The sequence below is a fragment of the Poecilia latipinna genome, unplaced genomic scaffold (assembly GCF_001443285.1).
Source record: "Poecilia latipinna isolate Pla-1442-1.1 unplaced genomic scaffold, P_latipinna-1.0 Scaffold1250, whole genome shotgun sequence".
Classification (NCBI taxonomy): Eukaryota; Metazoa; Chordata; class Actinopteri; order Cyprinodontiformes; family Poeciliidae; genus Poecilia; species Poecilia latipinna.
In genome coordinates this window covers 272,671-295,284 of record NW_015113866.1, presented here as the reverse complement: position 1 = coordinate 295,284, position 22,614 = coordinate 272,671, and the positions used below count along the sequence as shown (strand labels likewise).

At 36.9% G+C, this 22,614-nt stretch overlaps 1 protein-coding gene across 3 annotated transcripts in view; it reads left to right on the top strand.

Annotated features, from left to right (window-relative positions):
- The window catches only part of sema6cb (semaphorin 6Cb), a 111,459-nt gene that overhangs the window by 41,894 nt on the left and 46,951 nt on the right, over positions 1–22,614 (top strand). For all 3 annotated transcript variants that reach the window (XM_015054419.1, XM_015054418.1, XM_015054417.1), the window contains exons 4-11: positions 1,852–1,966; positions 3,668–3,725; positions 7,080–7,136; positions 7,381–7,482; positions 16,664–16,754; positions 18,370–18,492; positions 20,501–20,589; positions 20,752–20,969. In XM_015054419.1, coding sequence (XP_014909905.1) covers positions 1,852–1,966; positions 3,668–3,725; positions 7,080–7,136; positions 7,381–7,482; positions 16,664–16,754; positions 18,370–18,492; positions 20,501–20,589; positions 20,752–20,969 — 853 coding nt within the window. The remainder of the gene's footprint in view (positions 1–1,851; positions 1,967–3,667; positions 3,726–7,079; positions 7,137–7,380; positions 7,483–16,663; positions 16,755–18,369; positions 18,493–20,500; positions 20,590–20,751; positions 20,970–22,614) is intronic.

Here is a 22,614-nt window from a genome sequence, read left to right as displayed (position 1 = left end):
CTGCACTAATAGTACTATATGTGGAGCTGCATCCCAGGTGTAATGAGAGCAATTTGTCACCTCTGGTTCAAGCAGGTGACAGAGCGGGACAAGGTCTCTCACAACTTTGACATGTCCATTATGAATCATAGTACTTTGTCTGAAACAAGTCTATGAAATCACACCTAAATGACATCTCCTTGTGAGAAATGGGACTATGTTAGCATCATATTCTTGTTTGTGACAGATTGTGTGGACTGTAAAGTCAGCAAATCTTCTAATATGAGTGAAGATGTTTTATCCTGAAACTTATAAAAGTCAAAGCTATTTGGCGACTTTTCTTTGGAATTAGTTTCTTAGCTTGATGTTCTGAGTGGTCCAAGCGTTTGGCTGATCAAAGGGCGTGCCGCAGAAAACCAATGACTGTATCTAATGATTCTTCTTTTATGTGGTCCTTTCCATCAAAACTCCTTCCAGCAAGTTGGCAGAACACATAATGTTCCTGCTCATCTACTTTGCATTACTTCAAAACAGCTTATTGGTTTGAAATGGTGAGCTAATTCTCTACAGCGGTTAAAACCATAGAGTGTATAGCTTAATCATTCCCTGTGTAAACATGTTTTACAAGTAGCTTTCTGTGTAAACCTGTGTGTGACCTCAACATGTCTTCAATTATTATGTTTTTAGATCAGATATGAATTCCCAGGGAATGCAACGTACAGAGGACATTGAATAGTTTTAGCAAAGTTAATTTACATTTCTTTACAACAGGATTTTAATCTATAACTATTGACTTTCATAGTTGATGTGGATGATGTCTCGGTGTTTGCTTCGAGGTGGGCCAATCTTACTTTAGCCTAAAGCACTTTTTTGTTGTTGGTGGATGTTTTTGTTTAATATGGAGTATTTTCAAGGGACGTCAATCTGCTGACAGGCTGTCATTTTGTCATTTAAACTTCTGGACACCATCACTCATTGTTAAAGCGTCTAGTGAGTTAATGTGCTGTTGAAGAAGAGATGGGGGCAATGGAATTTACATTCAGCAGAAGAGGAAGGTAAAAATGAAAATCCGCTTTAATGGAACATGGAGCTGATGTATCACTCTTTCTATTTGCTCCAGCTCACTGATTTCATCTTATCTTGCAATTTTTGTGCAACAGCACACTCAGATTTTTCTTGTGCCTGAACACTCCTTATTTCTCTCAAGTTGTATTGTACCTTTTTTTTTTTCCTGTAGTGTTGGTGGATTAGAAATGCTCTTTTGCAAGGTGGAACTATTTAAATAGCACTCATGACTGCACCAAATTGAACTCCTGTGACCTCTGAAACAGATGATTGCTATTTTAATGCAAGTTGACCCAGACAGACAGTCTCTCCATTGAAATGATTTTGTTTTTGTTCCTTGTCTCTACTTGGCACAGACCCCAGGCGTGTCTGTTCAGAAACTCTTACCGAAGCCGTTTATTTAAATCAGATTGACTTTGGTGACATGAGTGCCTAATTTGCAACTTAGGATGTCTTTTTTTTTTTTTTTGCTTGCTTATCCACCTCTACAAGTGCACATTAGCATACACTAAATGCCCTTTTTTATGTGCAGAATAATCTAGATTTTCACCTTGAGTTGTAATTATACGGTTGATGAATATCTAGCTATTGTTACACATCTGCATTAATGTGATACTTAAAAGGAAAATATAGGGGGAAAGGCTTTGTTTTAGTTTTAATGTTGCCCTGTTTATTGTCTTTTACACGTCATTCCAACTTAACATTACTACTGTAGGTTTTAATCTTTACTGAGATGTGGCTTTGCTATAACTTATTGTATTATGTCCACTGAAATGTTTCCTTCTCTCCATCTTTTCACCCGTGCAGCCTCGTACCTCTACCCCGGCTTTCAGGGGCTCATGTCGGACAACGACACTATCCGCCTGGGCCTGGACTTCCAGAGGATGCTGCGGATCAACCACATGCTTTACATCGCTGCTCGGTCAGTTTTGACTCTTGAATAAATCTAATTTAACCCTCTTTTGTTTGAAATTTTATTATTCTGGATCACCTCTATGTTCAGTGTTTTTTAAAGGGGCAAAGGAAAGCTGGCATTTAGGGAGGCTGCTAAATTGTTGTACCCTCAATCAGTCAGTTTTTGCTTTTGATTAAATAGTTTATTTCTTTCCTATTAAAAATACTCTAAGTGAGAAATTATAGCCATACTACTGTAAGTTAATTCTATTTTTTTTTATATATTCAGAGTTGTGGAATGTGATGTATGAAGCATAGAGGAGCAAACTTTAAAAAAAGAAATGTTCTAATCTAGATCTATCATCTAAATTGAATTATCCACTGATACTGTAATCTTGTAATCCAGGACAATTAAAAAAATAAAAAAAAAAAATATATATGCTTCTTGTGGTTCTGATATCATATAAACTAATCTGAATAAGCCACAGAACTACTGCCAATTCCACTACTTCAATATTTGGCAACTTTTTCTGTAGTCTTTTAATAGTACATTTTTAAAATGGTTCATTTATGGGCATACTCACATTTTGCATAGAGCTGCTAAACCTGAATCACAGACTTGTGAACTCAACAGGGAGTTGGGGGAAACATATTTCAGAATATAGCAGTCATTAAATGAAGAAAACAAACTTTAGTTGTTAACTCTGCAGCTTTAGTGAGGGGAAAACATTAGTATGGTGTCTGAAAAATCGTTACATCCAGAACCACAGCTGTGAACAGCATTAATTAATAATGTTCAGATGTAGCGTATGTGTACAACAGGGATTGAGAAGACTAACACCAAATCTGATTCACAGAAACAGGAAAATTCAATGCAATAAGATTTGTCTTTCTTTCTTTCTTTCTTTGTTTCTTTGTTTCTTTCTTTCTTTGTTTCTTTGTTTCTTTCTCTCTTTCTTTCTTTCTTTCTTTCTGCAAGGCAGCAGGGCTAACAACGAAATGTGACATTTTATGATCAGAGAAGTAAAGTTAACTTCATAAGTTCATGTCTTGGTTGTAATATGTGTATAAATGAGGCTGATAAGGTACTTTTTCAATTAGGAAGAGGATAAAAAAAATATAATTAAATATGAACTGCCTTTAAAGGAGCTTAATTTTAACACCTAATCAGGTTTTTAATTTTGAACTTAAATTTATTTCTGTTTCTGTGGCACCTCTTGGCCTGCTAGAACCTTCACTAATCCTAATCTTCACCATTAAGATTTCATTAGGTAATTTTCTAAAAGGCACAAGGTTTTTCCTTCTCCCTTTTGCTAAACAAGTTCTGCTTCAGTGTTTGGCTCCGTTCCAAACTGCAGCACCCCGCCTGCCAAAAAATCCATCTACAAAGGTATAGAGAGCTCTGATCTACGTAAATTGGCTTAATATTTTCCACAGCTGCGTGCAACATAGTGTGCCTCACACCACTTAGCGAATCGTGTGGGTTTTGTCAATAGTTGGGGGGGGAACTTTTGTAAGGTTTTGAAGCCAAACTTTTTTTTCACCTTCTAGATTATGTTTGTGTGAAGCTGGGATCAATCTCTTTGAGTGAAATCAAAGCTTGTTTCTTTTTTTGTGGTTGAACTGCTGAGATCAAAATATTATTGAAGTTTGTATTCAGAAAGCTTATAGAATGAATAAAGGCATGAGGAGACAACTGCGTTTTGTCTTGACTCTCTCTCTCTTGCAGGGACCATGTTTTTGCAATCAATCTTGGCACCTCGTCTGAGCAGATAATCCCACAGCAGGTAGGAAAATATTTTCACCGTCATGATTGAAAATCTGCTTCTGCTGGTTTGCCTTATGTGATACAATGTATATGAAATTATTTTTCAGTTTCTACAGCTGATTCTCTGTCCTTCGTATTACACACATTGGGTTAGTTATTTTCAAATACTTTTTTTTTTTTTAAACTTAGAGATTGACATTCAGGTGTTTGATTTCATGATTTTTTAGAATTATTTACAACAATAATCCTTAACCTACGCTTGGTCATTTTTAGCCATCAAATGTCCAAAATTGGAATTGGCACGACATGTATTTAAGAATACATGCTCCGTTAGTATTTTTGATGTTCCGTTTACTGCAGTATCTACTTTTCTTACAGTGAATAACTCTGGCTGACCATGTATTCATATGAAGCAATTTGCTTGAAGTGCTAGGCTACTGTTTGCATCTTTGCTCCCTGTTTTAATATTACTCATTGATAATTTGTCTTAAAGTGCTGTTCCAGTTTAATGTCAACAAAAAAACATGTTGTTTGCTTAACTTCACCTTTGCTTTAAATGATTCCATTGTGAACGTCATTCTAAACATCAATCAGTTGGGAAAATGTATGATGCACACATGATATCTGATGTATGTCATGTGTAAATCATATGCATATGAAAATAGACCTCATGTTTTAAACACTGGCTTAGCAAATTGTAGCTGGACAACTTGTAGCATCAGCTTTTGACCTTCATAATGCTTCAAGTCACAGTTGTCATTGCACAGTCAAAATTTGCAATATTGCAACTGCAAAGGATTATTTTAATGTAATTTTAGTAAGATGTTGTATTTTAGACACCATGCATTCAAAATCTACATGCCGACAGTATAATTAGCTAGTTGGAGGGAGGAACCTAAATAATGGTTGATGTCCACACTACATCTGATTGTTGTGGCTGAGATGCTGAAGTCCACAGGAAATGGTGGGGTCGTTGTAATGATGGGAAAGAAATACAAGAGAAAGATGGGGATGTATTGTCATCAATATTGTCATCACAGTATTAATAATAGTATCTCAGTGACATGTTTTCCTGATGTTGTGCATAACAATAGTGTAGTATTGTGTGTTTAAAATAACTAGTGTATTTTTCTAAAGGTGAGGAATGGAGCCCCCTGAGTTATTTATGCAAGGCATTTCTGACTTTTATTTTCCTTTTTTTCTTTCTGAACTGCACTGTTTACACAAAAAAGCAAGTTCTGGTAATGTTTGAACCTGATTATTTTCTACCCTTTGCCTTCTTTCTCATTCATGTATTAAGCAATCTCTCTCCAGACATGCGTCTACCACAAATGAAATTGTGTTGTTGTTGCTTTTGCAGTGCCTTGTTCTCCCCTATCTGAATCTCATTTGTCAAACATGATTGCACTTAAACAAAGGCTCTCTGAGGTCTGAACTTTTTGTTTGCTTGTATTTAGATTAGACCCAAACATGAATATTTGTTTCGATAAGGGCACTACTTGATGTCAAGGATGATCTAAGCTGCTGATTTGGGTGAAGGCTGTTGCACAATGAAAATGGGAACTTCTAAGCACCGCAGTGCTCTCCCCTTATGTGAGAAGCTTAGTATTAAATGTTTGAACGTTATGCTTTTTTTTTTCTTTTTCTTTTTTTTTTTCATTCACTCAAACTTCTCCAGCCTCCACTATAGCGGCAGCAACTGAGTGGAAAATTATAAAGCCTGTTCCCATATTCTCCTTCTCATTCTCCTTTCTTTCTGTTATCCATCTCCACTAGATCATTAGTGTGTGACTGACTCATACCACCAGAAAATGGTATGTCCTCATCACAGATCCATTCCCTTTATGCAAGCTCATTTTCAACTGCCTCTTCATTTTTCACACCAGGCGTTCATTCACGTTCTCCCCTTCATTGATCTCCCCTGGTTTGAGTGGCTGTATGTTTTTATTAGTAAACCAAATCGAGCTTAGAGGAGACCAGAAGTATTACCATAATGCTGACTTCGACTTAATTGTATCAGTTCTTCACAAAACTGAGTCAGAGTTGTGTTGAGAAAACAATTATGAAATTATAAACCAATGTTTTTTGCAAACGTTTCTCATGTTTTGTGCATCAGCAGGGAGTTAAATAGATATTAACTCAAAGAACAGAAGCCTTGTGGTATCATTTTGTTTTAAATTGGTCTGGAACCTGAGCTGATCCCTGCATTCCCTGTTTTCTCTTCTGCATTTTAGTTTTATTCAGACCAATCTCAAGACAAACAGAAGAAACAATGAAACCTAAAGCTGTTGACCATAACTCAGGAATATGATCTAAAAGTGGTATTCTCTTTATATATATTTTAAAAAGCCTTCAGCATTTAATTTGCTGGTTGTGAGATTTTCTTTTTAATAAAAGGATATTTTATCTTTTAACCAAACATGAGGTGAGCTGTTTCCACAGAAAAGACAGATTAATTGAACTGTTTGACTGATTCTCCTCAAAACAAGTAATTGTAAATGTGAAGTTGCATTATAACTGGAGGCTAATTATTTATAACACATTTAAATGGATTCCGGGAAATCAGTTTGTTTTAAACTGGATAAAATTAAGGGATATTTAAAGTGATGACTGAGCAGCAGCAGTTTTAACCTTCAGACTGGAAATGGCTTTTCATGGTTGGGGGCTGTTCCAACAAACCCCATCATGTCACTGAGGAAGACATCAAACTCTGTCTGATTGTATATTGTTATGAGGTGTTGGCAGAAATGGAGCTTAATTGACGCAGACATGTAGACAACTGCTTGAATTCTCAGAGGTACACAGGAGGTTCGGGAGAATTTTATCCGTAAATTAGTCGACAGTGAGGAGGAATGCCTTAATCCTCCGGCTGGCAAAGCTTGTTAACAAGTTGCTGGATCTTTTTTGTACCGTCTCAGCATGTATGAGGCTGTGATACAGAAAGTGTGAGTGGTTTTCATGTCTGCAGATGGAGGGCAGGATTGTTTTTAATTTGTTTTTGGCCAGAAGGTTAATTGGGATTAATTGACTCCTCTTCATATAGGCTGTAAAGTGATCTGAGCTTCCTTTTTTTTTTCAGTCTTTTGTTCCTCTTGTATGCGCAGCCTCACGGATTCGCTCTTATCTCCGAGTGATTTTTATCTCTGAGGAGCCACAGTGTTTGGATGCCCACTGATGAGCCGCTCAGGCGCTGCGGGGGTCCCTGATACTTCCCTGTTTGTTTTTCTCCCACAACAGTTTTATTGAAATTAATGAGATTTTTATCACAGCGGTCTCGTAATGGCACTTGAACGACTGGGAGCGACGGAAGCTGAGATGGTGAGAAAGAGTCTCGTCTTCGAAGCTGACAGTTGGCTGTCTTGTTGTTTTCCAGAAACTGACTTGGAAGACGAAGGATGTGGCGAAGTGCACTGTGAGAGGGAAGAACAGCGTGAGTGTCATGATCTAGAGAAATATATTTTCATCTCTCTACTTGTGCTGTTGGTCTGATTTCTCCTGCGGCCCTCCTTGGCCCATGTCTGTTTTCAGCACAGTGACGGTTTGCACTAAGAAATCTAAAGATTAGAATAATGTGCTGTTAAGCAGTAAAGTTGTTTGTGTCTTGCAGGAACTTGCTAAAACCTAATTTGATTTTATTGCTTTGCAGTAACACTGAGCTTATCCCCTCCTGACAGGATGAATGTTACAACTACATCAAAGTGCTGGTTCCACGCAATGACGAGACTCTGTTTGCCTGTGGCACCAATGCCTTCAATCCCACCTGCCGTAACTATAAGGTAGGTTACTGCACCGCTGTGTGCCGACTGCTGGCCTCAGTTACAGATAAGTGATCTTTTGGGGCCATAATGAGACGCTGTGTTTGTGGTGGTGTCCTTGCATGCTCTCAGTTGCACTGTGTTATTTGTTTTTCTCCTCTTTTTAAATGGAAATGACACACTTTTGCCACATTAGTGTCACCCTGCCTTTATGTGAAAATACCATTATTCAACATATAACTTGTGTGTTCGGGTCACAGACGGATACGACGGGTTCATTTCCGTCCAAATGTAAAGTTACAACAACACAGCTGGATAATAGAGTATAAACTTCCTCTAGACAACTCAATAATATAAGCATTGGTACAAACCTACTATTGACACATAACTTTTAGCAGCGAGGTTGATGTTGATCAATTTCCTTTAGTAAACAGTGAATCAGACAAGCAAGTTTTGACAGTTTTGGATGAAGATTCAGAAGCATTTTTATTATATCTGTTTGAACTTTTTGTGTAGAGAATACTACATATTACATATTCATGTTCAAAGCAATTTTTTTGGCTCTCCTGGCCTTTATTTGATAGTTAAGTGAAAGAAAGATGCTTCACAAAGTAGATAATTAACCCCTCTATGAAAGCATAACCTTGCCTTGATGTAGACGTCAACCGAGCTGCAGAGTTTTAACCGGGAGGAAAAATCACCTGCAGTAGCCAACATTCAACCCAAAGAAGGCAGCACGGAGACTGCTTTTTGGCAAAATACTGCAGATTTAAGCAAATATACACAGACACATCACAGTGTGCACAAACATATAAAGATAGCACACTTAAGAACCAATTTACACAGTTTATCTGCAAAAAAGTTGATTTGGATAATATTTGCTCTTAAAAAGTGTCAGCTTTGGATGTATGTTGGCTGTTCAAGTGCTTTTAAAGAAGCAGGATTTCTTTTGATCATCTCTAGCTTACAGCCTAAAAAAAGTGATTTAATCAAAGTGCCCTGTTGCATTCAAATGAGAAGTTACAAATCACTTGTAAACCACAGCGCTTACTTTTGTGCATCTCTGTGGCCGATGCAACGCAAATCTCCATGTGGTGCCAGCGACCCAATTACTTTTAGATACATAAACAGGAAAAAGCTGGTGGGCTCCTTAAGTCTCTATGAAAATATGGTTTGTTTTCTTATTTTAGAGTAAACACTGTTAAAACAAAGCAAAAAAAGATATTATTCAGTTGTATATATTTAAATAAAGACCTTAAAAATGCAAAAGTTGTTTCACAAGCAGGTCTTTTCCACCAATTGCTGCCATGTTTGGAAAACCAGAATTGCAAAAGCAAAACATGGAGCTTAGAGCAAAACTATAAATCCACACTGCAGATGCAATTAACATTAATTCACTAACCCAGCAGTAAGTAGCAAAATGCATTTTCCATATCAGGGACATAAAAGTATAAAGTCAGTTTCCTTTCTTCTGTGCCAACTTGTTTTATAATCTATTAAAGATTCAACGTTGCTTTAAGCTTGAGGCAGTATCACTTAAGAAATTAACTGTAATGATGGTAAGGTTGTTCAGCTGTGCCTAAAAGTTTGTTCCAAGGCTCTTCTGGGACATTGAGGAGGTAATGAAAAATAGAGTAATACATTATTAAAAAAACCAAACATGGTAGACATATTGAAGGCCTTGTTTCTCAGTAACACTGTATGGCTTTGCAATCTGACATGTTTTTTTTTTTTTTTTGTTGTTATGGTAGAGATCTCATCACCTTCCTCTGTAATAATGGTTATTACATATTTATCTATCTTGAAATTAGCTGGGAAATAGTTGCTCACCCAGTTTGAGCGTCTTTGTCAAGGACAAGTTTGAAACTGAGGCAGGTAAAGCTGGGGGTCACAAATACATCATGTGATTTTTAATTGGTCCAATGTAACATTTTAATCTAATAAATGAAATGCCATATTTTATTAAATGTCATTATAAAATTATTCTAATTACAATCTTCTCTCTAAGTGTAATTAATTCTGTACATTTAAAGATTTCACCATTGACTGATTTCACCATAACGTTACCTGCCTGTCTATCATAGTTTTAAAGGTATTCATACAATTTGCAATCCAAAGGCTGCTTAGTGGAAGTCTGTTGACACATTATATTAACATTAGCTTATAGAAAAATCTCTGTAATGCTCAAAAGGGAACTAGGAAGGTTTTTATTGTTATAATCAGATTAGACAGCTTGAACATTCTCCCACTTTACTGAGGACATCTTGATAGTTTGGGAGACCTGAGCAACAAAAGCTAATGTTATAATAAATCTCCTGTGAAATGACACCCACAGAAGCTGCTACAAAGTGAGGTCGACCCACGGTCTTTGCAGAATTTGTCATCTTGAAAGAAACTCTGTCAGTCAGCACTTCAGCCTCCAAACAGCTGTGAGCTCACACTGACGGTGTGCATATAAAACAACTGATTTAATGTATTTACAGGAAGGATTCCAACACAAATTCTGCACTTATACAGAGAAACTGTTCTCAAGTGTTAGCATCAACAGACTTTCTTGTTGGCATAGATGAAGCATCAGATGTTTTTAGCTGAACAAAATGATCAAGCGGTTATTTCGATATTAGCAGCAGGTCAGCACTGAGCACACAGCACTCACTGTGAGTGTCATATTTATGTTTTACATGGTCAGCTGACGTTTTGTATTTTATGTTTGTGAAAAATATGTTGGCTCAACAAGACACAGGGAGAAGCAATCTGTTGACAGAACACAGAATACGCTGATGGTTGCTCCTTTAACACCTCTGGCACAATGAAGCTGAGGGTGGGAAAGGAAGAAGCAGAAAAAAGTAGGAGTGGGAAAAGCAAGTTTGTGCCAGTTTCACCTCAGCTTTATTTACCAGTGATGATGCCTGTAATAAACCACAGATGCTGCTGGTTAGATGAAATGAATTTGCATTAATTTGAGACCATCCCTAGATGAGTTCCCTGTGAAAAACTCCTACGGTTTGATTTTTGTTGAATGAAATCCAGCATGACGTGGCCTTGGAGGTGACATCACTCGTCTGGACCATGATTCATGCCGGAGCATTAGAAGAGGGAGTACAACACATGATACACAGTAAATCTGACTGTGCAAAGGAGACTGAAAAACAAAAAAAAAACCGCAAAAAAAAGAAAAACTCAACAAACTCCCAGTTCAAATTTAATTCTCCCACATCCTCAGTGGATTTTCCCGGTTTAAAGTGTTAGAGGTGGTGAGAATCTTTACTTCCTCCAGCTTTCAGTGGCTTTACCAGGAAGATGAGAAGTTCACTGGAATGAAAATGTTTTGTTGATAAAATTATCTAAAAATATGGAATTTCACAGTGGATAGTAATGTTATGGTACCCAATATAAGGTTGTTTTTTTTTTTTTGTTTTGTTTTTTTTTTTCCAGCTTGCACGAGTGAATCAAAGGCACAGGCGAATAGTTTGTGTGACACTAATCAACTTTATATTGGGTTGAGGAAACATTTGCCATGGAAAGTTTCTCACCAACGTTAACATACATTAATTGATTTATGCCCACCATGTAGGTGTTTTGTTTCTACTTCAACACCTAATGATTTAAAATTGTTTTTCAAACTGCTCCTAGCTTGTCAGAAAATCATAATCGATTGAAACATAAGTGAGACTTAAGCGTTTTTGTACGTACCTAATAATACTGAAGAAGAGTTTGTGTGAAACTAATATGAAATAAATAAATAAAAAAAGAAATATATGAACTAATGCAATGGTTAAAATACATGTATATGCAACAGCTGAAACTTTCTTAGCATACACTGTAAACCCTTTTTATTACAACTGTTGTGTGAAGAATATAAATCCTGAGACGGTCATATTTTACTTTGAATGGAAAGCTTTAATCATGCCAACACTGTCTCAAACAATAACTTACAAACTGAGCTATGTACAGAATCAGGATTTTTGTGCATGATTATGTCCTGTGGATTTGTCTCTTCTTGAATATTAAATCATAACTTGTTTGCTGAACCTCTCTTCACTAAATATGTCATCTCTACCTACTATTTATATATAAAACACACTCTATAATGCATATGAATTGCAAAAATAAATATTTTTGGATAAATAGTTATGTTAAGTTCTCATTCTCAAAATATTCTCTATATTCATACATTGGAGATCCATCTGCAGCCCCATGTCTCCAGGTGTAACAAAGCTACCTTTGCTTGTCTTTCATCTTCATCTTTTGAAGATTTGTCTCCAAGCACTCTCTATTAATCTGAGTATAGCTTGCAGCGATATTCCATGAGCTATCAAGCCCACAGGCTGTGGAAGAGTAAATAAAAAGACCTTGTGCCTTAAGGTTGGCTCTGAGACAACCCAGCTGTAAATGCTGAAGTCATGGGATAAAGGGAGACTTGTTCAATAAATGCCACAAATTGAATGAAAGCCTAAAGTGAGATGGATTGTAACATTTTCTTGATAAATAGTCGTACACTCATATCTCAGCAATTCTTAAAGTCAGGGGTCCCCAAACTTTTTCCTGCGAGGGCCACATAGCTGTTCCTTTCTGTGGTCGGGGGCCGGTCTTAGTTTTTGCAGTAAAAAAAAACAAAGAAATTCTTGTCGACGGGGGGGGGGGAGAGGACGCGACGACACTTTTGGATAGATTTTTACCCAGAATGCAAATGGAAAAAACCGTGAGTGAAACGGTGACTGACGAGTATATATTCCATTGAGGGAAAGTAAGTTTCACATTTGCTCAAAAGCCCCCTGGTGGTTGAAGAAAAATCCACATATAAACCGGAAAATACAATATATGAAAAAACACTGAATGCTCTCTGGTATGAGCAGGCGGGCCGGATCGGGCTTTGTTCAGGGGGCCAGACAAAATGACGTGGCGGGCCGGATCCGGCCCGCGGGCCGTAGTTTGGGGACCCCTGCTTAAAGTAAACAGTTTGCCTCATCTACTGAGGTTTGAGGGTGGCGTTGCACATATTGTTGAAAATATGCAGAACGGCACCCGTTAACATAATTGTGATATCTTCCTAATCTCATATAGGTAATGGTTTACAGCTGGTGTGCAGCTACTGCTGTTTCTTTGACAGTTTCTAAGATTCTGTTCTTTGGTTTTCCTTTGCCATAAATAGTGACTCTGGCAGTGCAAGGCCATTTAAATCTTTACACTGTTCCTGGGAACTGGTTCATCAGAGTTTGATGAAAACATATGGACCAAAACCAATAAATATGAGAGATCCATGAACACTGCCAAGCTAAATTATTTTTAATGGCCTAATTTGAAACAAAAACACTAAAAACACTTAGCTTCATGATGTTGCATTGGCATCGAAAGAAAACACACTCACTGTTTCATGTTCTCCTTCGTTTAACCCTCCAGTGTCCTCCCAGCAAAAATCACACTTACGACCCTTGAGATCCATTTGGACACATAGTGCTAAAAACGTCTCTTTTTCCACTTGATGTTTACTCTGCTTCAGCCCTGACCATATTCTTGATATTTTTTATTAATGTTTGAACAATATATATAAACAATTTACCATTTAACTTATAACAGAGCCACATATAAAAAACCAAATATAATAAAGCACAGACAGGTTTTGATAGGAGAGGTTTGTCCAGACTATTATGTCTTCTGTTTATTTCTATGCAGCAACCACACAGTTGTTAGCCTTGGTCTAAACAGGTAACCTTTAGGAAATTCCTAATCTTAAAATTAGAATTGCAAAAATTAAAAAAAAAAATATATATATATATATATATATATATATATATATATAAACAAAGAAAAAAAATAGAAAATGTGATGAATTGACTCAGTAGAGTTTAAGGGGATCACTGGGAAGTTAATACTGTATAATTTCTGGTCAATGCACCACACAGACAAGCACTCAGAATCACTTTTTACAGCTGAATCTACAGTTTGTGAGCTCATTTGTAAACTCTGTGTGTGTAAATAAATCCTTCTTTAAACTGGTTGTACTCTGGACCCGGTTTGTAGTGCTCCAGTGAAACACTGAGGCAGGAGATCAAATTTTGAGACGTCTAAGTGTGCTGATAAATCCCAAAGGTTGCTTAGATCAGCATTTAGAAACTAAGCTGGTGATATTGAGACATTAGCTTAAAGCAATACTGATATAAACGGTGTGCATAGATAAAGTTTTCATAATACTACGAAGGATTAAAATAAATTTTTAGTGATGTGATAAAGTAGCTCAAGCTGACTGTCATGGAAAACCACTCCAGCTTTTTGCAGTTTCTTTAGTACAAGGTAAGAACTGGCTCCAGAGCCAGACCTGGTTAGCACCGAATCTGCTTCAGTGGAAAAAACTCTCCCTCAGTTTTACACAGGTTGTTTTAACTCTTTCACAGCACATCATGTAAATAACGTCTACCCATTTACTTATGTGTTACAGACTTTCCAAATTAGTCAATATTAATCTTTAAACTTTTTAAAGAAGGTGTTTTTTTTTAAGCTACCACTTTTTCTACATGTTTTTGAGGTCATAGTGTCAACATTTCATAGTTTTGATCCAATTCCCGGAGCAGTCTGAGGGATTATAAAGTAAGCAGAGCTTCTCCACAGGCTGACATTACCTGAATGTTCTCCAAAATCAAACTCTGGCTCAGATGTGCCAGCGGTCCTGCAGAGAAGTTGATGTAAAATGTTTAAAGGGCTGCGTTTCGACCTATATTCACACGTTATCATCTTCCTGCCACAGACTCTCCCTTTATAAAAAGGAGCGGCTGATTTACAGCTTTACCAAAACATCCCCTCGCCTCGCACCTCTCATCTGTTTCCCTCGTCTGAAAAAGGAGGAGAGATGGCTGTTCAGACTGCTGGAGAAGGAGGGAAGAAATATAAATCATAACAAGGAATCTGTTCCTGAAACTGCACGGAAAAAACATGTGCAGGAGAGTGGGGGATTGAATCAGTTTTGTGTGGCTGTGAAAGACATGAGTGGATGCCTGTCTATGAATAGGCAGCTTTGCTGCCCAGGCTGCTGAGACAGCTGGTGTGTAGACAGCAGAAAGGCTGTCGTCAGCATGCATTAATGATGAAACAAAATCTTAAAGCGTTACAACCGTCTGTCTTCCTCTGTGCTGTGTCTAATGACCCTGCGGTGTCTTCACAAATGTGCAGAACTATCACTTCTAATTTCTGAATGTATTTTTATTTAACTAAACTCTGAGTCGTTGTGAAGTCTGTGTAATACAGTTGATCCCTGTTTCAATACAAAGGAAAAATCCCTTCAAAAACAGTAGGTTGGAGTGTAAACTGCAGAACTTTCTGTCTTTATTGAAATATTTCTCTTAACTTTCTAAATATTGCTAGACTTTATTTTGTGGAACACATCAATGGTTATAATTAGCTCTGCAGAGTGCAGTTGTCCCGAAGTGCACACCACACTTTCTGAACAACTTTGAAACCATATTCTTTTACTTTACCATTAAAGCAGTGCTTATATTAATGCACCTATAGAAGTGTTTCTTATAAAATAAACATGTTTCCACCAGACCTTAATGCTGCTCATGCGAGGAGCAGCATTAAGGTGCTGGGTGTTTCAATAGCAACATATTGAAACACCTAATCAGCCTTACAAATTGTAACTGGGGGCAGTGAGAGTTTCTCCCACTCTGAGTTTGATCCCAAGTATCTTGAAATTTGATGTGGGAATGTGGAAAAAATTGGTGAAGTTCAAAGTGTATAAATGTTTTTGCAAGATCCTGCCTTTGTCTTAGCATGAACACTCAAATAGCAGCAGTTTGTTAGATTAGACTTAAAGATTTAGACACCAGCACCTTGACCTTCACCGTCTTCAGTAAAGCTGCTCTGCAGAGGACAAACCAGATATTGCTGCAGTTGTGAGCAATTGCCCTTTAACTGTTGCTACATCCTGAACATTGGAATCAAGCATTTGGAAATCTGTGGTATACATTTTGTTTCATTTCTGCAACTTTGAAACATGGTTTTGTGAAAACCTCAACAAATCCAATCAAAGTTTGCCTTTGATGCTTCAGTGGAGCAGAGTACAATAAAATTGGAAATAGTGCAGTATGTTCTTTTCTTTTTTTTCATCAAAACAAGTCAAACTTGCAATGCAGTTGGAATTCTTAAAGCTGTACAGAGATGAAGGTGAAGATCTTGTCTTGTATTTCATATATTTTTAAGTCTGGTTCACAATGTTGTTGGTGTTTATCCAGCGCATAGATGTCAAATGTTTTATTTTGAGGTCCTAACAGCAGAACTGGTTTGAGTTAAACTAATGCTAATTACATATAATGATAAAATACTAAAACAGTGACCTAAAATGTGTCTTTATCAGATCCAAGTTATGATTTGCACCAAATTTAAACATCACTATTCACAATGCCCATCCACTTTTTATTAGCTTTATTTTATTTTATTTTTTCCACAGTCCTGGTTTTGTTTTATAAATATTGAATGCATAACCTTTGTATTCTATAGAACCTCAATTAATTATTTTAATCTGCAGAAAGAATAACAATAGAGCAGTAATTACACAAATGTGTCAATCAGATTTACATGACTACTAACGCAACGTGTTAATGGGCTACTAATGTGCAGTATGTGTATATTTGTGTCACCTTCCTGCCACAAAGGGCGTTCAACCAGCTCTGTGTTCCTTTAGCTTTCACAGCCCACAAACACACACACTGCTGGGTTTCATGCATTGTCGTATTTGAAGTTTACAACCTTGTTAACAGCAGGTTGGAAAATAGCAGCTTAATATCTGCGGCCGGGAGATAAACTGGCCTGTCTGCCTGAGCAGCGGGACCTGCACACACTGCTTTTATGGAAACGACCCACATATAATGCATCAAATAAAACTAATCTTTATGGTGCATGTTTTGCCTTTTACTACTGCAGATTGATTTAGTACTCATCCTTTATATTCAGCTACACGTTTTACCACATTTCTTTCAGATTTTTGATATACAGGACAAATTGATTCTTTGCCATCAGTGCTGCAGCCACAATGCAGAGCTGTGCTGATGTTCGCTTTTGTCCCCCAGACCTAAAACTTTGTATGTGGTCTCATTATAACTTTGTCAATTTCAATTTTGACTATGTAAAGCAGCTGGAACTGCCTTGCTCCTGAAATGTGCTATGCAGATAACTTGACTGATTGATTAATTAAGCTTTCTCTGTGTTGAAGATGTCGACCCTGGAGCAGGAGGGCGAGGAGGTAGTGGGACAGGCTCGATGTCCCTTCGAATCCCGCCAGTCTAATGTCGGCCTTTTCGCAGGTCAGTGGTCCAAAGTGGGCATTAATTTCAGTGAATTCAAAATACCTTCATAGAATAAACAACCACTGCTCCTGTTTGGTTTCAGTGCATTTTAATTGCACAGGTCAGGCTAAGAACAAAACGCCTACTGTCACACTGAAGGTATTAAGTTTTCCTCCCTATACTTCCTACATTTTGGAAATACAGAAACCTTGGATTTGCTCCCAGAATCTGAACTTCGATGACGATGTGTAAAGTTTATAGAACCTTTCAGCTACTATTCTGAAATTTAGCTTGAGGATATTTTGAGTCTGAACCAAGTTCAGTCGCCCATCCTGTGAGAAACAGGCTGCTCTCACTCTCGGCCATGCAGTACTGAATGCCTCATAGATTTTTAATGTGAAATAAAGAAAGGAGAGTATTTCTATGACTTGCAACATGTATTTCTTGAGGCATATGTCATTTTCGTGTGAAAATGACATATGTCATATGAAGGAAACCCAACAAACACCTAAAATGTATGGCAGTCTAAGAAAACCTTTGAACTAATGTTATGGCTTCTACTACTAGTAATACTAACATCATTTCTGCCTTAAAGAAGGTATTTTATGTTTTGTTTTGTTTTTAAAGGACATGAAATCAGTGTTAAATATTTAGTTCCAGGTTTAGCTTCTTTGTGTACTGCAGTGTTTGAATAGAGCCAAACCTAAGATGGTTTAAATACCTAATATGTCAGAGAAATAACCCATTTCTCTGCTTTTACAAAATAAAAATCAAATGCTTCATAGCTAAACTATGCTTTAATAATTCTCCAATAAATGTATAATTTTACAATTTATATGTGATTAGTCGCTAGAATGATGCTTAATTCTTTAGACTAAAAATGGGCTGAAATTTTTAAATTGAGTGTTAATGAACACAGTTTAAAGAAAATACAATGGCTGGTTTTCTGAATGGATATTTCAGTCAACCTGTTAAATTTTTTCGTTTTTCACCAATAAATAATCAGTAAGTGATGAAAAGGATGTATCCCTTAGAGTTTTTGGATTGTGCAAAGCAAGACAAATTTCTTTTAAGGTTACAAAATGCAACATTTTTTATCTGGAAATCTTGTCACTCTTATTAAATTGACTTTATAAAACAATAAGAAACAAAATATGAAGTTTAATTTAAAGTACATGTTGACGAAGACGAGTAGAATACATCGTTGACGGTTTGTGTGGTTAAGAGTGTTATTTTAGTTTCAACGTTTGGCTCTTCAGCAGAGATAATTTATAGTTTCCTCTTTACGATTCTTATTTGTGGTTGGATTTACAGTCTCTTTGCTAAAGTTAGCAGTAAAGAAAGCTGATACACCCTGAACATGCTGGGGTCAAAGTCGGGAAAGAAGCGAGAGCCAAGGCAGCGCTCTAAAGCTGCCAGGTTTCCACTGACATCTGAGCAAAGTTCACACTTACTGCTATTCAGGCTGGCATGTTCGCCTACATCTGCTCTACTCAGCCTCCTTTTAAAGAACATCAGCAGCCATCTCTGATCAAAACACACATTTAAAGCCAAGCAGGTTCTCTTTTGTAATTGTGCTCCCCAACAGTGCATCTCAGTCTCTGCTTTTTTTTTTATTTTCTGTGTCCTTCAGGTGGTGACTTCTACTCTGCAACAATGACTGACTTCTTGGCGAGCGATGCAGTCATTTACAGAAGTCTGGGAGAAAGTAGTCCTGTTCTGCGTACAGTCAAATACGACTCCAAGTGGCTCCGAGGTAATCATCCAGATGTGATTTTTAGGCTGCTGTGAAATGACCCAGTCACATTCCATTTGTTCCATTTGTCAACATTATCAGTCCAAATCTGTAAATAATTTCCAGGACTGACCGAGGTTTTTTTGCTGCTCATTAATCTGTTTCGTGGAACCAGGTTCAAGAAGCTTTGATAAAAATGACTTGCCTTGGATGAGATGTCTGGATGTTATTTTCTAGATTATTCTGATTAATTTTCTACTTCTTCATTTGTACTTGTATAATATTTGAAGCACATTCATAGCTCTTAGAATTTGCCTGTCTGAACATGAATAAAAGCACAGAATGTAAAGTACGCTGCCTATTTTATCTAAAAGGAGAACTTATTGTACATTTCACTTATTAAAATGGAATAAGGCTGAATATTGTCATCTTATCTGCATGCTTTATTCCTACCATTTGGTCCTAGTTTCCAAGACAACTCAGTTGGAGACTATGAATAAATTTACCAACTTATTTTACCATTTTCATTAATAATAGTGATATAAGTAGAGTGGATTCCCGGTATTCACAGGATTTATAGGCCACTGCCACTACAATCTGCAATTACCTGAGACCAACTTTAAAACATTTATGTGTATTTTAATAGTTTATGTATCAAATTTACTGTAATATGCATTAATACACAGTGCAAATCATCTTAGCCCTACCACAAAAGCTAACATCCATGGTCTTCCTTGTTTCTACTCATAGAGCACAACCAAACGGCAAAAAGGAAAATGGATCAAAATGCCAGTGAATAACATGTCAAGTAGTATTGTGCTTGTGTAATTCAACGTCCCTACATGTTTTTTTTCTTTCAGATATTTTAAATAATGCTCTATGAAAAAGTCTGCAAATCGGTGGATTTTCTGCAAACAATTTAAAGTTACTTTTGACGGAGAAACCTACAAATAAATCCATGAGTACTGACCTGCAATAGACTGGGGTCCACAGTACAATCAGCCCTCTAAATAAAACACATTTAATGCATTTAAAAATAAAGTCTAAATAATTTGTTCATTTTTCACAGTAATAGTACTTCAAAACAGTGGCATTACTTCTGTCTAAAAGCACTGGCTTGGAAGAACTAAACGGTTAAAGATAAATGAATAACATCTGATAATTAAGACAAGTTGCACCACTTGTTGCTGCTCTGGCACCTCATGCATTGTTGTCTTTATTGTGGTTAATAAGCACCAGTCCAGGTTTGGTGCCCTGTGTTTACAACATTCACTCTCAGGCTGCTCATGCAGCTGAGCTGTATTTGAAGTAAGTCACAACTTCTGTTGGTGGCTGGAAATGTAATGAAAATCTGCCCTAACTTTGTTATTGTACAGATTTATGGCTGTTAGATGCAACAGCTGTGTAGGGATACACAGATGCCTTACACAGTGCATCCACTCCTTTGATTGTCCTGGATGCAAATGGCTCCACACCAACATCCAAATTCATTTATATTTAGGAAAGCTAATCTCCACACCTGACTGGATCCAGTAGGTTGACTCAGTGCAGTATCTGTGAGCTTTAACCACACAAATATTGCATCCTCTTTAAAAAACAATGTCCATAAGGAACCATTTCATCTTCTTTTGACTATTGTTTTTGAACTTCCGTTATTTTGCAAAGTCTAAAACAAAATTTGACCAAAATAAATTTTTGGGGGAGACTTTGGTGGAGCTTGAATATTAATGAGTTTGGAAAACGTTCTGTACAAGGTTGATGCTTTTCTAACTGGAGCTGATTATAATGTAATCTGTGTGACCGTTGATCCTGGACCATCTGTGCTGTTTTGGTACAATAGTTTTCTGTTGACTGTTTGTTCTTCTGCCTCTTTCCCAATATGCAAATTTGCAATTTCACATCGAGGAAGATTTCTTTGAGCCCTGTGTTTACCACATTCACTCTCAGGCTGCTCATGAAGCCGAGCTGCATTTGAAGTAAGTCATAACTCAAACTGTGTTTTATGATGTGCCTTTTTCTCCATCTTTAGAACCCCATTTTCTTCACGCCATTGAGTACGGGAACTATGTATACTTTTTCTTCAGCGAGATTGCAGTGGAGTACACCACCCTCGGCAAGGTGAGCGGAATCAACAGCTTTCTTTCTAAGCAGAATAAACGCCAACAACAGCCTCGCTTGTCATGCAAACATATCCTCTGTTTCTCGTTGGCTCTTCCTGAGTGTGTTGGCTTTTAAATCATCTGATAGAGGTTAAGGATTTTTCTGCTCCTGTCTCTTCAGGTTGTTTTCTCCAGGGTTGCACGAGTGTGTAAGAATGACAACGGGGGTTCCCCGCGGGTCCTGGAACGGTACTGGACATCTTTCCTGAAAGCCCGGCTGAACTGCTCCGTTCCTGGAGATTCTTTCTTTTACTTTGACGTTCTGCAGTCGCTGACCAATGTCCTCCAGATAAATCACCGGCCTGCAGTCCTAGGAGTTTTTACCACACAAGCAAACAGGTGGGGATAAAGAAGATTATCTGGATGTGACTGTGTTAAGCAAACACCTAAATCTTTTTCATGCAAGGTCACAGCATTGATGTACAGATCATGTACTGTTGTTGTATGACCAGGAGAATGTTAAAGAAATGTACAATACTAAGGGTAATCTAGCATTTTCTGGTCCACTGCAGCATCCTTTTAATCATAATTATCATTGCTTAATCATTTAAAGGTTGTTTGTGTCCATCTCAATTCACATCTTCAATTTAAAACACATAACTGTGTCTGTCCTGCATCAGTGATGACCTTATGGTGCGATCAGTCATTCAAACAGCTCTGGTTTCTTTATCTGATTAAATGATCATGTCATTACTTCACATGGATGCTGCTCATACAAACAATTTCTCCAGTATCTCAGTCAGATACAGTGTTTGTATCTTTCACAATTATTTTGAGTAAACTACCTTAGTCCTGGGCAAATTTCATACCAGAACTTTTTTTTTTTCTTTTTATTTAATCTCCCATCATGCCACAGTTATTTGCCTCCCTTCATTTCATACTTCATACTTGCAACACAGTTTTACCAGAAACATTCAGCAAAGTTGGAATATACAGAAAGATGGATTTTCTCTTTGCACAACCTTTCTAGATCGTCTCTTATGCACTTTTACCTTCATCTCACCCCAGAAGTTTTTTTATTTTTTTTTTAAATTTGTATGTGGAGGCTGAAAAAGCCTTTGAATAAAGTTTAATTTTGTCTGATAAAATCAAATGAAACTCAAAATCTGAATAAATTTATTGGATTAGATTTGTAAATAAGGACTTTGCTTTCTAAGTGCTGCTTTGGTCATATGATTTGAATCATATCAATAAAAGAGCTAGTGACTACCATTTTTCAGTTGTCTGAGAACGACCACTAATGTTTGGTTTAAAATGCCCTGGTGTTTCTGGGAAAATAATAGAAGTGATTTGTATTGTCTAACAAAGTGTAAAACTTACCAACATTACAGTCTAGTTAAGAGGAATTTTAAAAAATGGACCATTCACACCACAAAAAAGCAAATAAATAAATAAAATAAAAAATAAATGTGTTTAAAGGTACTTTTGTAATGGTTAAATGACTGATTTATTTGAACACTGGTGAAGAGATACTAGAAATTACAAAAATGCTTCAGTTGCATTTTTCAAAATGATTATTAATATATTATTTGTGCAGATAGTTTGTTAGAACCAATTATTTCTTATTTCCCTTAACATGAGATTTTTCCCCACGATGAATTCATGTTCTTGAGTGTAACGGTAAGCTACTGCAATAAAAGATGAATCTGTCTTAACAAGTTTTGCACATCTTTATAGGGTGCTATATATGGTTGGGACATCAAGTCAGGTTTTAACATTTGAGGCCGTCTCTAAAATTATAGGCCTATGCATAATTATGGATCCTCAGCAGAAAGATGAATGCAGTGGTTTAAATGCACAGAATTTCTAAAACCTCAACTTTCTCCCAATATGCATTTAGTTTCTTAGCAGTATTTAGTCTGACTGTATATGGATATTGTAAACAGATATATCCAGGATCTTACTTTGATTAAACCTCAGTTATACATACAGGTGCGGTGAAATTAAATCATTTTAATTAAGAATATCTCCTTCTCCTGGGGCA